This window comes from Panthera tigris, chromosome E3 (genome assembly GCF_018350195.1).
Source record: "Panthera tigris isolate Pti1 chromosome E3, P.tigris_Pti1_mat1.1, whole genome shotgun sequence".
NCBI lineage: Eukaryota > Metazoa > Chordata > Mammalia > Carnivora > Felidae > Panthera > Panthera tigris.
In genome coordinates this window covers 14,273,216-14,287,077 of record NC_056675.1, presented here as the reverse complement: position 1 = coordinate 14,287,077, position 13,862 = coordinate 14,273,216, and the positions used below count along the sequence as shown (strand labels likewise).

General features: G+C 50.9%; 1 protein-coding gene across 5 annotated transcripts in view; it reads right to left on the bottom strand.

Moving 5' to 3' along the window:
- The window catches only part of GALNT17 (polypeptide N-acetylgalactosaminyltransferase 17), a 283,928-nt gene that overhangs the window by 191,543 nt on the left and 78,523 nt on the right, over positions 1-13,862 (bottom strand). For all 5 annotated transcript variants that reach the window (XM_042971399.1, XM_042971405.1, XM_042971404.1 and 2 more), the window contains one exon: positions 13,366-13,563. In XM_042971399.1, the coding sequence (XP_042827333.1) occupies positions 13,366-13,424 (59 nt within the window). In that variant the 5' untranslated portion in view covers positions 13,425-13,563. The remainder of the gene's footprint in view (positions 1-13,365; positions 13,564-13,862) is intronic.

Below are 13,862 nucleotides of genomic sequence, written 5' to 3'. Positions count from 1 at the left end.
GGGGCCAAGGTCTGCAGATGAGAAAGGAGGGCAGGGATCTCAGAGGAGCTGGAGAATAAACAAGCCAGGGAAAGGCAGAGGTCATCACTGCTGTCCCCAACTGTCCTCTAGAACGTGGAGCAGAAGAAGGGCCTCGGGGAAGCTATCCTTCAGAAACACTCCTCTCTTTGCTCCAGAAAAGGCACAGCCTGTGTGCCACAGGTGACAGTTCGAACACCGCCCGCGTGCTTTCCTCCTTTGGGTTACGTGACCTTCGCTCCGCTGCTCTAAGCTGCAAGGTGGGCGACTTGGGAGTTTTCTCGGGGCCTTCTCCGCCTCCTGCGGGAATGATGCTCGGCTGGGAGGAAGCCCATGGGCCGGCAGCTGAGGCTGGGATGGGTAGGGGGAGAGATGACCGAGCTCAGGCCTCAGGCCGCTGAGGCAGATGGGCCCTGACCAAGCCGAGAGGTCAGATCGCGATTAGGCCGGCCGGAGTCCTCTACTGGCGACGGTGGCCGGGCCAGGAGCTGCCAGGTGGCACCGGGACACTGCCCAAGGGAAGGAGAGACACACAGAGACCCCGAGGCTTCCACTCGGCCACAGGGGGGCTAAGCCCACCGGTGCCACACCTGTCCCCACACCTGTCGCCACACCTGTTCTCCCCCACCCGCCACACGCCGTCTGAGACTGAGCGTTCTTTCTGGACGAGGCTGAGCGTTTCCATAAGGACAATAAGAGAAACCCAGCGGCAGGTCCCTAGACTTCTGAATTGATGAGCCCGGCGTGTCGCGAGGGCTCAATACATATTTGCTGGTACGTCAATGAAGGATTCCATATTCTGCACTTGTCTGTCCAAGACATTTGAAAGAAACTAAAGACTCTCCCTAACAACTTAATGGCTGGTGTGCTGTTTTATTGTCTGTGTCCACATCAGAGCATTTCACGGAGGCTAGGGTGCCAGGGACGGGGTGGAAAAAACAAAAACTCATGTTAATGGCCTTTCTTTGGCCTCATTGCCTTTTTGATACATTTACTTCATAATAACACGTCAGTCCCTGTTGGGAGTGGTACGTATAGAAGTAACAGCAGCTCCTGGATTAATAGTTATTGTCAGTTTGGCCGCCTGCGTGGCTCAGTCGGTTAAGCGTCCAACTCTTGATCTTGGCTCAGGTCATGCGCTCACAGTGTATGGGTTCAAGCCCCGTGCTGGTCTCTGCTTGGGATTCTCCCCTCCTCCCGCCCCCTCCCCCGCCCTTCCCCAACTTGCTCTCTCTCTCTTTCTCAAAATAAATAAATAAACTTAAAAAAAACCCCAACAGAGTAAATGTCCGTATGATTCTCCGTGCAGGCGAAAGCCAACTTGCCGTAAACCTTCCCGAGCGATGGCAAAAAGGTATAAATACGGAAATTCACAAACTTCGCTAAGTTGAGTCAGGACGGGAGACGAAGCCAGCGTCCCACGCAAAAAGCTGGGACTTGCCCAGAGTGGTTCTCAGAGCCCATCTTTCCACTTGAAACCCCAGATTTGGTTACAGCGCAGGAATGGTTCAACCTACGGCCGGTTCTGTCTGCCAAACCGTCTGCAACCACCGCGTCTGCCACCGTTGGAAATTCAACGTTCATAAAAGGCACTCGAGGAACATCACTCTCCTTTCTCCTTCTTAGGCATCTGAGGGTCCACTGAACTTGATGCACAGAGGTCAAACTCCAAAATACCGACTTGAGCACCCTACCAGGGGTGTACAAAGGACGCTCCGTGCGGGTGAGATTTACCGGACCTCACACACTGCCCGTTCTCAAAAGGCTTCGAAAGGGCCACTGCTCCACACACAGCACTCGCACTCTGTTGTGCATAACAGCAGAGCAAGCTTGTCGCAGCCTCTCGGCTGCTATAAGGATGGGTGACCCGAGTGGCTTAACGACCCCGGAGCCCGGACTTCGGGGAGAAAATGAAGCCCGCTGCCCCTGACTTCCCGTGTGCCTGGCTGCAGAAGCTATTTTTACAGCCACGCTGGCACCAGCGAAGACTTCCACCTCGAACTCCAGAGAGAGACTGCGAAGCGTCAACCCGAACTTCCCTACTTTGGGAAGGTCTGGGTAAAACTCCCACAGCCTTGGAAACCGTGCAGGGTCGGCAAGAGGAGGAACCCCTCGGGGATCACCACGGTAGCAGGAAATGGTCATTTACGTAGGCTGGACTGCCAGAAGTTCATTACTTGGCAGAAGTTCATTACTTGCCAAGGTAGCAGGAAATGGTCATTTATGTAGGCTGGACTGCCAGAAGTTCATTACTTGGCCACCACAACTCAGCCATCGGTACTTAACAATTAATTTCCCAGACTAACAGAGGACTCTACTCGCTCTCTTTCTAATCTAAGAGAAATGAAAGGCACATGTTCCCGTGTTTCCGTAAGAGGGGACAAAAAAACGGATAGGGGCCAGGCTCCACAAGGAGCCGCAAACGTAACAAACGCGCAACTGGCAAAGCCTGATCCGCCCTAACCTGTGGTGGAGGCGAACTGTGGCCAGTGCACCGGCGAGCTGAGCAAATGGCAAAGGCTGACCGGGCTTGGGAACACGTTAGAGTCTGTCCCTTAGTCATCTCGTCCAGAGGACACCCTCAAAAACAGCGGGGAACAATCACACACGGAGGACGGGATGGGCCAGAGTTCTAAACTGCACTGTAGAGAAAACGATGGGGCAGCCGGGAATAAAGGAGGAAAGGGAATTTTCTGCTCTGAACTCAATCCGAGCGTCTTCTGTAACTGCTTTTTGGGCTTTGAGGATGGAGTGGAAAACAGAAATGTGAGAAAGGGCAGGGGAAGGAAATGCAGGAAATGGGCAGGAGAAGGAAAACCTACGCAAGGCCAGAAGATGGCACATTCTGGAGTCATCTAGAAAAGGGGGATTAAAGCTACCAAAATAATGGCTGCAGCCTACCCCTCCCCGCTCCTTCCGCAGTCACACCTCTCCAACTGCAACCGATCTGAAGGCCCGCCAGATCAATCTGGAAAATTAACAGTACCGCTGAGCCCCTATTTATGTCCAGCAATAATGCAGGAACCGGGCATTTGACTCAGAGGCAAAGCATCTTCTATTTTTAAAGCCTTTACGTTTCAAATGAAACTTATCTGCTCTCTGGCAGCCCAGCACACTGAGCCTCTTTGCAAGGGGGGAGGAAAGCCTTCCCAGCATTATTCAGATTTACCTGCTGGCTGCTATGAGCTGTCATAACACATGTTGGTTGATGGAGGCAGGTCTCTGCTTGTCATCACGGAGAACGGTTACCCTGCAAAGCCTTGCTCTGGCTCCAGGGCACTGCCTGGGAATCTTGCTTCCAAAAGCAAGGCAACCAGCAGCGATATCAGCCCGTCAAGCCAAGATAAGAATTGATCTACCCAGGCTGGTGTTGAGGGTACGTAGGTGATGTCAAGAAAGACCATTTATTTCACCCAAGAGCAGTGTGTTCACCAACGTGCAAGCACACTTCTGTTTTATAATGAACAGCCTCCCGGAAAGGACCGACTTGAAGGCCGTGGGACTCTTCTCTTTCTGGGCAAAAACGCTTTCGTTGAAATTGTCACTTCTTTTGTTAGCGCTCAGGACTCTACTCCGTTCGTAGGATACCGACTAGGGCTAATCCAATGAGCAGGTCATTTGTCATAATCATTCATAACCATTCAGAGTTGTACGAATGGACCAAAAAAGAGATTATTACCCCCATTTACTACTGAAGAGTCTAAGGAGCAGAGAGGTACAGCAGCTGGTCCGAGGTCCCGTCGAATGGGTCTGCAGCACATCTAGCCCTTTTGCAGAGAAGTAAACGGAGGCTCAAAGCCGGTGGTCAAATCTGGCCCCCAAACAGGTCTTGGGACCCTGGGCGATGTTTTCTCCATCCCATCGTGCTGCAGACACACGGAGTCATTGACGAGCGCTCGCTCCTAGCTCTGAGCACCGCGAGAAGGCCGCGGTCACCGGGGGATGGCCGGGCAGAGCAGACGTGTGCCGTCCTCTGTTTCCCCGTGGGTGTACCTGCCGTTTTCCCAGGAAGGGACGAAGTTGAGGATGCTGCTGTGTCCTCATAGTCCCCATCAATTGCGATCACTACTAGACATTCTTTCCAGCTAAGCATCTGACCACACAGCAAATTCTGTAAAGAAGTGGCCATGTCTTCCCCTGGATACTCTCACAGGACAAGCACCCACTCACGGCTTCTCCAGCGATCGTTTTCATTCACTCCATTCTTGTTGGGGGTCTCAAAAATGCGCAAGCATGGATGAATTTGCAAAGGACCGAAGCCCAGGTGGAGTAGCCTCTATTCTGCTCTGAACAGAGGTTTAGACACAGGAGGAATCTACGAAGGTTCACGAAGCAAAGAGGAGCCAACCCCTAGGCCTGATTATATTCGGAACAATGCTTCCTGCGGAGGGGTGTAAAACCCCATGGTTGACGAGGATTGACCAAACCAACGCCTTCTGTCAACTCACTGGGCTCCTCCAGGACTGGCCCCTGAGGAAAGCAAGCCGAGTTTTGTGGAGGGTTGTTATTTTTAACTGTGAAATGCCTCACGTCTTGCTTCTGTAGTAAAACTCCTCACTGAAACTGATTACCTACAACACCTCCTGCCGGATCATGAGAGCATCAATGAGTGCTTTTCATCAGAGGAGCCCAAAGCTGTGTTATGGAAATTTTCTCCTCTTGGGGAAAACACCTTTACACGCTTTACATGGTTTAGGGATGAGAAAATGAAAAGCTCATCTACAGAGGAGGGGTGACCGGCCTAATGACACAGACCCTGTTGGTGGCAAAATCGAACAGGTCAGTCCTCTGTTACTGGGAGACTGCAAGGCAGGAAAGGAAGGTAGAACTCTTCCATTGTGATTTTTCTCTTCCTCAACTGGGACAGACTTCAGATGGCCCTGGAGCTAGATTCCTTTTATGACTCTCCTTTCCTAGGGAAGGGCTTCCCAAGGGAAGTCCTAAGCACCGTGGTCTTTAATTTGTCCTTGTCCACACATGCTGCAGGACGGCCAGCATCATATACACAGTCCAGGTGGGTCAACAAGACGAGGCCCTGGCTCAGTGAGACGGTCACCTTCTGCCCAGGTTGTGCCTCGTTTTCTGAATCCCTGCTTGCGACTCGGCCGTGACAGATTCTGCTGCTCTGGGATGTGACCCCAGTTTAATTGCCCGCTGTGCTCGGTGCTGCCCTGCCACTTCCCCCGAAAGGGGGACCACACAAGACGAGGAAGCACGAGTTAATACCCAACTGTCTTCATCTTGTTGCAAGATTGGCCATCTGCTGATGGCCATCAGCTCCTAAGGTGGAATTCACATTCCATTCAATTCATCTATTTAAAGTGTGCAATTCAACAGCGCTCGGCATGTTCACAGAGTTGCGCAATCGTCTCCAGAATCAATTTTAGGGCATTTTTATCACTCCCCCCAAAAGCCCTGGACTCCTCATCAGTCTCTCCTCTCCCTGTCCCTTCCCCAGGCCTAGACAACTGCTCTTACACTTCTTGTCTCCCCGATTAGTGTTTTACCCATCTTTAATCGACCTCTGGATTGGACCACTGGATTGGACCACTGGATCGAGTCTGGCCTCCCCTGTTTGGTTTTTAGAACCCTCCATCAAGCGGACTTCCTGTTTTGATCTACATGGTCTCCCGTCTTTCCTCTCCTTTTTAACGCACATTCCCTACCTTTAGCTTCCTCACCGTACCCAAAATACCCAAGCTCGTGGTGAGGCAAATGGTTAACTCAGTGGACTTGGGTTGCCCAAACCTTGCACCTTCCAAAGAAAGAACTGGCTCTTCCCAGGGCCCAGGGAGGTAACTAACAAAGCCTTGAGACGTCCTGCCTGATAAGAGTGATTCTGCCTGCCTGAAGCCCTGGACCGTGCTAGTTTAAGCTCCGGGCGTGGGGAGCTGGAGACTGCGTAGCCGAGGTTAGTCACACGGCGCTCCATGACCGACCCCCCACTAAAGACCTTGCAAGCTAAGGCTCAGGTGAACTTCCCTGGCTGACCATGCCTCACACCCGCTGTGACCTCTCACCGCTGGGACACGGAGTACTGTCCACACAACTCCATGGGAGAGGATGTCCAGCAGCTTGCACCTGGTTTCTCCTGGACACCGTCCTATGCATCTGGCCCCTTTACCGATTTTCATCTGTACCCTTTGGCTGTAACAAATCGGTAATCGCGAGCATCACTGCTTTCCTGAGGTTTGCGGGTCCCCAAACACACCCATTTTCACCACCGGGCCTCTAACTGTGTTGTCTCCCGTCTACCGTGCCAGGTTGCAAGGTCCAGAAGGTCACGTCTTTCCCAGGACAGACAGCACAATGGGCAAGAGTGTGGACTCTGGGTAACCGGACCGGAATCCCAGCTTCATGCCCTACTGAGTGTGTGACCTTGGGCAAAGTGTTTGCCCTCGTGCTTTAGCAGCCCTGCCTGTGAAGTGGAGACCATACTAATACCTACCTCCAAGGGCTAGTATCAGCCGTAAATGGAAACCGCGACATGTAAAATGTGTAAAATGCAATGCGTACAGCGTATGATTAATGCCTGGCGCATAGAAAATTCCAACATTAGCTATGGTGTCTATGAGCTCCCCCATCCACCCCTCTCACAAAGTTCCTTTCCTCCCATAAATGCACACTCACCGATGCCAAAGGGCAATTGTGCGCACTTGGGTCCTGTGTCTCTAATCAGCCTATGATCTCCTTCAGGAGGATCATGTCATTTACCAACACCGTCCCCCCAGAAGTTCCTACAATGCTGTGCACACAACTGATTCCTAAAACATATCTGCTGGTGCACAGGGAAGATCTCTCTATTTAAAAGTCTAGGAAAATCTGATTCTTCACGTAAGGATTTCCCCCTTGTGTAAGCCAGTCATCTTCCTCTAGGGAGGGAAAAAATAAATAAAACCCTTCTCTTTTATATACATTTGTGTACAGAATTTGAGATACCAGCAACCATGCATACCCAGGCCAGCCCTTTCAACTAAGAATCTAACAGCCTCTAATGGCTCCTATACCTTGTAATTATTATCAAATTATATGTTGGCTTTAAGATTGCTAATTATTAATCATCGGCCTGAATTAGGTATTAATGAGCAATGCCACTAATTGTAGGGTGACCTAACCCAGAGCAGGAAGGCACGACTGACACCTCACAGAGGGTGCCTGACTCAGCCCCAGACAGTGCCCTGGAAGCAATGTGCTGTAAAACGTCCCCTCTCTGGTGACACCTCGGACCCTTGCCGGCTGGTAAAAGGCACGGGATTTTACAGCTGGAAAGAACTGTAAAGATCAGCACTTCCCAAGCTGTGAGCGACACATCTCTGAAGACTGCTGAGTTAAGCTAGGCTTCCACGAATTCATGGTGTACCCAACCCAGGTGCCTCCAGGCTACATGGGTGATGTCCCCGCGTCCTTATTTTTGCTACTATTTTTCACACGTATGTGCCTAATGTTATCGATCATAAAATTCAAGCTTATATCAAAGGACAACTGAATTCACAGTAGCTTTTTTTGTCAGGGAATTCTCACAGAAAGTTTGGTGAATGTATATTCCTGGACCCTCAAGACCGCCGTCAATGACGTCTCTGTTCTTGGTCGGCTCGCCCATTCCTATTCCTTCCGGAAATCATTCCAGAAGCTTTATTGCTTTCCTGTAACCCCCATGCAAGGCCTAGCTCTCACTCTTTTTGTAATTTTTTTTTAATGTTTATATTTATTTTTGAGACAGAGCCTGAGTGGGGTGAGGGGCAAAGAGATTGGGAGACACAGAATCTGAAGAAGGCTCGTGGCTGTGAGCTGTCAGCACAGAGCCCGACACTGGGCTTGAACTCACGAGCCATAAGATCATGACCCGAGCGGAAGTCGGAGGCTTAACCGACTGAGCCACCCAGGCACCCCGCCTAGCTCTCACTCTTTAAGGATGATTTCTCCTCCTCTTTCCTGAAGAAAATGTGGGTCACAAAGCATGAGCTCACTGTTCTTCTCTTCAAGACCAAACCACGGTTCGTGTTCTGGACCTGACCTCCTCGCCGCTCTGCGGGGTCCTTCGTTCCCAACCAGCCCCGCTGCCTCCTTCCGATGCCTTCAGACCTTCCCTCCCCTTGCTCGGTGCCCTCAACTGTTTGTACTGTGTTAAAATAGCACTCTTCGCGTCCTCATTCGGGAAGAGGATGTTCAGACAACAGATGTCATATTCAAGGAGATCAAGCAGGAAGTTCAAGAAACAGCTGACAAGCAAGTGGAGTTTAGGAAGAGGACTGTGTCAGAAGAGGCTCCCTGGAGTGAAGTGCTCCCTGGAGCGAATGGGGATCCTACCATCTGTCCCCAAGCCCGGCGGTGAGTGCTTCTGGCAACAAGAAACATCCTCACTGCCGCCTGACTCGGGCTTAGCAAAGGGAGAGTGGCCTGTAAAGTAGAGGGAGCCTTGTGGGGGGGGAAGTCACCTCTCCCCTCCCATGCAGGACTAAGGTGTGTGAATCCTGGAAACCAGATACGGGACGCAGAAGGAATGCTGGCCTGCGGCCACTTTAAAGGTGGTCATGATGAAAAGTCACTATAAAAAAGAACGAAGAGGGGTGCTCGGGTGGCTCAGTCAGTTAAGCGCCTGACTCTTGATTTTGGCTCAGGTCGTGATGTCACGGTTGGTGAGTTCGAGCCCTGCGTGGCGCTCTGAGATGACGGTGCAGAGTCTGTTTGGGATTCTCTCTCTCTCTCTGCCCCTCTCCTGATCACTCTCTCTGTCTCATAAACAAATAAACATTTTAAAAATAAGTAAATAAATAAACAAACTACACATCACTTGATCTTTACCCACCTCCATAGGTGGGTATGCCTATGTTTCTATGCCTCACCTCTCTGAGTCTACCCCAAACATCTCAAAAGCATAATCTGCTCTCAACCCCCCCACTCCTTCATATTCAGACTCCAAGAGTCCCTTAAAATGGTTTCACCAAGGCTGTGATGAGTGGACCCCTTAAACCCAATGGTGCTTCCGGTCTTCTTGGTCTTAAGTCTTGGACTCCACGGATCATCCTCCTACCTCTCTGACCATTCATCATCACTTGCTGGTTGCTCTTACGTAGGTTCCCTCCATCCCAGAAATATTGGGGCTCTCCTTGTCTTTCTCTAAGGGACCTCTGGGCAATCTCACTCTCTAACTAATCGCTAGCCCCGATCGCTCTTCGGAGCCTCAGATGTCACTCATCCATTCATTCATTCGCTATAGATTTCCAGCAAACCTACTAAGTGCCAAGGGAGTAATTAGGCACTGGGGATACAACTGTGAACCAGTCACAGTCCTGGCTTCCTAAAGCATATAGTCCCGTGGGTGATAAAGAACGGTAAAGAGAGGCTCTCCAACTGGGAGAGCCAAGTGGAAACACCTAGCAGTGGTTCTTAATAAAAGCCTTGTCGATCATTAAGGCATTCATAAACTGCATGAAACTGCACGCAAAGTTCTGTCCGCTTGTACGTGTTCAGGGCTGATACGATCTACGCCTTTCATTAGATGATCCAAGAGGCCTTTGACACGAAAACGTTTAAAATCTGCTGGTCTGATGATAGGTTACTGGTGTGACATTGGACTTGATGGCACTTTGGAGAAAAATCGGGGCTCAAGACAGATTTGAGACCCTCCTCTGAGAGGCGAGAGTTGGCTCATGGCCCCTCAAGGTCTTTCACTGGAGAACCTCAGCAGCAGAGGGCAGCGACATACTGGAGGTGACAGCGGGACCTCGCACGGCTTAACTCAAGCTCTAAAACTCTGGGTAACACTGTCCCCAAATCCCCCAGTCATGCGGTGCCCACAGCTCCCAGCGTGAGAAGCATGGACCACAGCTGTCCCGGGAATGATACAGGTCTCCCAGAGCTTTGAAGAAGAGGCATTTTTTTGGCCAACATTTAGAAGTCAGAAGATTTCATGCAATGATCTGGATTTGTGTTCTCTCTTAAAAGTCTGAGGACCCGGGGGCACCTGCGTGGCTCAGGCAGTTAAGCGTCCGACTTTGGCTCAGGTCATGGTCTCACGCCCCGCGTCGGGCTCTGTGCTGACAGCTCAGAGCCTGGAGCCTGCTTCAGATTCTGTGTCTCCCCCTCTCCCTCTGCCCCTCTCCCACTTGTGCTCTGTTTCTCTGTCTGAAAAATAAACATTAAAAAAAATTTTTTTTTTAATTTAAAAAAAGTCTGAGGACCTGACAAAAGCCAGCCTGTGTCCCCATCCCCCAGCCCAGCACCATCCCCCAGGGCGGGGCTAAGAGCAGCTGCCTCCTTATTGGTGAGCCTTCTCTTCAGTCCCCACCTCCCCGCCCCCTCATACACTGGGACTCTGCTCTCTTTCATGGCACCTGTGCTCTCTCCTTGCCCGAAACTTGGGAAATAAACTGTTTACCAGGCAGGAGAAAACACAAAACAAAACAAACAAATATGAAAAAGGAAAAGAAGTAAAATGAAGGATGTACATTTTCTTAATGGAAAAAATCTCCTACGTTATTGTTGTCTGCTGGGAAGATTCAGTATCCACGGCCTCATCCAGTCTAATGCCATTTGGATTGTCAAAATGTTCTCCTCGTTCCATCCTTCGCCAGAATAAAATCATTACTATTAAAATATTAGAATCACAGTGGGGAGGGGGAAGCCACCATGTCCCAACATTTAAGAAATCACATCATATCTGCCTAACAGCATCAGAAGGGCCATAAGAATTCCTTCCTACAATTAAGTATCCCCATCAACTATTAACAAATTAAGCATTTCGTAAGTTAGGCTACATTAAAAAGAGATCATCGGTATTGGGTTCTGTTTTGGGCATCAGAGATATATGTAATATTAATGACTCGTGATCACAACTCTATTTTCCTGAGTCTCTTTTAAGTGCATATTAATCATCTGTTAATGTTACCATAACTCATTAAATACAAGCTACATTTTTGCCTAGCGCCTTTCGTCCACGGGGGATAGCTAGGTTTTCAGGGCATGTTACAGCGTTAGGATGCACCCGCTTCTTTCCCTCTTGTGTGGCTAACACCACCGTCACACCTCCATTCTCTTATCGGTCAAGGCTGGAGGTCAGCCTCCCCGTGGGTCAGGGATGAAGCACCCTTTGTGTTCCGTTCAGTAGTGTTAATTGCATTCAAGTTATCGTGCAACCAGTTTCCAGAACACTTTTCATCTTGCAAAACTGAAATTCTATAACCATTAAATAACAACTCCCCATCCTGTCTTCTCCCCAGCCCCTGGCAACCCCCCTTCTACTGCCCGTCTCTATGAATTTGGCCATTCTAGGTACCTTCTATGAGGTATAGTATCCGTCTTTGGTAACTGGTCTATTTCACTTGGCATAATGTCCCCGTGGTTCCTCCAGGCCATAGCATGTGTCAGAATTTCCTTCCTTGTTTAAGGCTGAATGATATTCTGCTGTAGGTATAGACCACATTGAATCCATCCATTCATCTGCTGGTGGACATCTGGGTTATTTCCCCCTTTTGGCTATTGTGAATAATGCTGCTGTGAACACGGGCGTGCAAATATCTCTTCGAGAGCCTCCTTTCAACTCTTTGGGGTATGTACCCAGATGTGAAAATTACCACATGGTAATTCTACTTTTAACTTTTTGAGGAACCGTCAAGCTGTTTTCCATAGCAGCTACGTGGTTTTGTATTTCCACGAGCAAAGCTCAGGGGTTCCAATTTCTCCGTATCCTTGCCAACACTTGTACTCTACTCTTTTGTTTACTTCTTTGATAGTCGCCATCCTAATGGATATGAGGTGGTATATCACCCATTAAACATAAATTATCTCAAAGGTTATGCTTTGTTTCTCAGAAAACGCCTTAGTGATGAGCCTGCATAATTACCTGCAAGGATTCTAAGAGTGTGGCCCCGAAGCATTGCACAAGGACACTGAATGTCTAGGTTGGGATGGAAACTGAGTCACAAGGCATCTCTGGTGGAGGAAGTTACTGGCCCAAAACATCACCAGGCTGTTGCACAAATCTGCCACGGGCAGCTCCACTCTAATGCAATCAGTTCTGTATGCTTCCATTTGGGCAGGAAAGTAAAGGAACATGAGGCTTCCTAGTTATTTAAAATGCCACAGGTAAGAACTTCATGACTACTTGGGAGAAGTTTCTCATCCTGTCCCACAATTCCTTCTTGGTACTCCCCTTTTATACCAACAAACACTGCCTTAAAACCAAGCCAAGGTAGGAAAGCTTCTTCCCCCTCTTCTAACGTAAGAAAGAACCGTGACAGTTTCAAGTGGGTTTGGCCTTTGGGCGGCACTCACAGAAAACACCGCACGACAACCGGGCATCATCTGGGTTAAAAATCAGAGCATCTGTGGTGGGCTGAACGATGCCCCCTCCCCCCCAAAAAATCCACACCCTAATCTCCGGCGCCTGTAAACGTTACCTTATATGGGAAAAAGGACGTCGCAGACGTGATTCACCTTGGGCGGGGGGGATTAGCTCAGATTATCCGCGCGGACCATAAATGCCATCACAAGGGAGGCAAGAACGCCAAAGGGAGATGATGGGCACGTGACGAAGACAGTAGGGGAGGAAGAGGGATGTGACGGAGCCACAAACCGAGAAATGAGGGCCTCTAGAAGCTGGCACAAAATGGACTCTCCCCTACGGCTTCCAGAAGGACCTCCACCCTGCACACGTCTTGAGCCCAGCTCCGTAAAGCTCATTTCGGACTTCGGACCTTCAGAATGGAAGGGAATACATCTGCGGAGCTTCCTGCCACCACACGGATAGAGATTTGTCACAGCGGCCACGGGGCACGAACACGGCATCAAAGTCAACCCACGTCATTCAACATCCTTTAGAGGCGAGCCCCCAACGGCTGCGCCATGGGGTACTGGTCTCCCCATCTCCGGGGGCAGCAGGGTGGGACCCGGGCGAGGGTCACGCAGAGCAGCCCAAGGCCCTCCAGCTGCCCCAGGGTCACACAAAGAGTGTCCGTTTCTACGCATTCCTGCATCGTGCAAAAGGGGAGAGGGAAGGTTGCAGGTACGAGGAAGCCCCAGGAATGGACGCCTCTCGAACTGCACAGCTCCTGGACACAGCTCATCAGACATGAAGAACGAAGGGAGAATAAAGGGAGGGGAACGTTCCTATCGTGCCAGTCTCTCAGTACTGCCGTCTGCTGAGCTGCCCCTGAAAACTTAAGCTCAAGAAGCAGTGTCTTTCCTCAGCAAGAAAACCACGATGGGAAGACACCCTGAAGTCCTAAAGCAGCTTCTGTAGGCCGCCGGTCTGCCCCAGGCGGTCCCTCCTAGACGCCCTCCCCCCGGGGCTCCTGTGTCCCCGGGATCTGGGGACGCGACGGCTCCCAGAGCTTGCCCGCCACAGACCTGATGGGGAGAGAGGGGTCTCCGGCGTCCCACCAGTCTTTCGGGGGGCTGATGTACATGCACCACAGCTCCCAGCTGTAGCCGTGGGCCGAGTTCTCGTAGCGCTGCACCTCAAAGGTGTCCTGTTTGATGTTGTCGATGGACGGGAGGATCACTCGCTTCCGGTTCTCCTGGATTCGGGACAGAACTGGCTCGGCCCTGCAACACAGAGAAGTAGAAGTTACGTCTCTCTCCTGAGGCGCGCCCACCCCTCAAATGGGCACAGACTCCGGCACCACGGAGAAGGAACGGGGAAGTGAGGGCCCCGGGGAGGCTGGGGCTCAGGTGGAAACTGAGGCACGGGAGTGACCTGCCCCGGGTGGGTCGTGCAGCTGTAAGCACACAGGGCGGCTCGGGCCCTGGCCCAAGGGGGATCCCGGCCTGAGAGACCCCGAGCAAGATTTCGGAATCTGGAGGGTACCCCCCGGAAAGCACCAGGCCTCTCTTTTGTGCTGACA